The 1,714-nt window shown below is 39.3% G+C and overlaps 1 protein-coding gene across 2 annotated transcripts in view; it reads right to left on the reverse strand.

Annotated features, from left to right (window-relative positions):
- Nucleotides 1-1,036, reverse strand: part of cimip5 (ciliary microtubule inner protein 5) — a 3,060-nt gene extending 2,024 nt beyond the window's left edge. For both annotated transcript variants that reach the window (XR_004327086.1, XM_032501280.1), the window contains exons 1-2: nt 722-1,036; nt 523-562 (exon numbers count right to left, since the gene is read on the reverse strand). Coding sequence is in view for 1 of the 2 variants with exons in the window: in XM_032501280.1 (XP_032357171.1) it covers nt 523-562; nt 722-951 (270 nt within the window). In the remaining variant the exon portion in view is untranslated. The remainder of the gene's footprint in view (nt 1-522; nt 563-721) is intronic.
- Between the last annotated feature and the right edge of the window lie 678 nt (nt 1,037-1,714).

Here is a 1,714-nt window from a genome sequence, read left to right on the forward strand (position 1 = left end):
TTTTTTGTGTGTTCTGTTCAATCAGAGGGCAAATCGCCACTACAGGCACTATTGTCGTGCATGGTCCAATGTGGTCCACATACGAAAAAAAAACAGTAAAATCTTCCTTTATTGCATTTTCACAAATAGAATACAGCTTACAAAAATTTCAAACTGTGTCTTTAAGACTCTTTAGCCTCTCTGGGATAATTTAGTCCAGATCTGACAAGTCTCCGTACAGTGGTTTTGGATCTGGACCTGTTTCCAGCCTACTTGTGCTCTACAAGCTTCCCTTAAATTTCTACAAGTTTCCATTAAAACTGCCGAATCGGAATTCAGTGTTGTCACTATTTCTAATGTCCCATGCATATATTAGCGTTATTGAGTGTCAGGCTGTTGAATCAAATGAAAAATATTAGAGCATATTCATGTGAATTTACTCAGAGGTTTTAAAGCTGGAAAATTAGATGAAGTGTTCTCAATGTCGCAGGAATCTCAACATAATTTGTGAAATGTAACCTATAGCTACACATTTAGACTTACCATTTGATCATAGTTCCTGAGAAAGTTCCAGTTCGTCTCCCTGTGGACCACAAAGTATTCATGACCTACACACGAGTGTGAACTGCCACAATAACTCCCCTAGCTAGATTTCAAAATGTTAGTTTGTAATCAACACCATGGAAACAAAGTCGTATTTAAAGTCAGAGAAGTTTGAATATCCACCAAAAGTCCCACTCACCATTCCCGCACTGATCTCCTCTCACTCCACACCATCTCCTTCCAGACCTGGTCCTGTTTAACGGGATCCCGCCTGTCTGGATTCAGCTCTACGGACACCGCGTCTCCTTTAGCGGAACGCGTCCTGTCCGCCGGTGGCCGGGTTGATATCGGCCTGGTCCCGTTACCGTTGGCTTGTTCCCGTAACCGGTAACCTGCAGAGGATACGCGCCTCACGTTGTTTAAATCCATTCTGGTAGCTAACAGATTCAAATCGGGCTTTACGCGCAAGTGAGCTGAGCGTGTGGAACCAGCTAGCTACTCAGAGAAATCACTGCCAGCCGTTTTGTTGTCGTTTCCATGGAAACGGTGTTCCGGACAAATAACAATACTTTCACAATAAAATGTAAACAAGCCATAAATAACGTTCTACTTCTTTGCTTATATGTTACTAGATCAACAACAGGTAATGTAGAGCAAGTTAGAAACTGACTTCGGTTCTAGAAAGCACTATTTCTTTAGGCTGTGTTAAGATAAAGTCAAAAAATAAGACCATTTAAAACACTACAGCTCCTGTGAATTAGATGCATAGGCCTACATCAAAACAATTTAGGTATAGACCATATATATAGAATATGAATATATAGGCTAATGTTATAGGCTAGGCATTGATTATGATATTATTAGCTTAATTGTTGGTAGCATATTATGCTGGCTGTAATTATTTTGGTTCCTAATGTCCAGATGTTCTGGTTTACATAATTTGAAAATCTATTTTCACCACCTACAAACACTGAAAAAAAAACCTGTTAACATCTTTTTATCTCCTCTCATACTGACAGGTAGACTACAGACAGAGATTTAGAAAGAGGCAGCTACATGTGCTGAGGGCCCTTAAAGTCGGTGAAACAACACTGAATGTCATTCATTCATTCATTCATTCAGTCATTCATATTTATTATACAGGAAAAGTTAAACAGTAACATTACATTACAATGTTTAAACGGGCCTGACT

The sequence above is a fragment of the Etheostoma spectabile genome, chromosome 20 (assembly GCF_008692095.1).
Source record: "Etheostoma spectabile isolate EspeVRDwgs_2016 chromosome 20, UIUC_Espe_1.0, whole genome shotgun sequence".
Classification (NCBI taxonomy): Eukaryota; Metazoa; Chordata; class Actinopteri; order Perciformes; family Percidae; genus Etheostoma; species Etheostoma spectabile.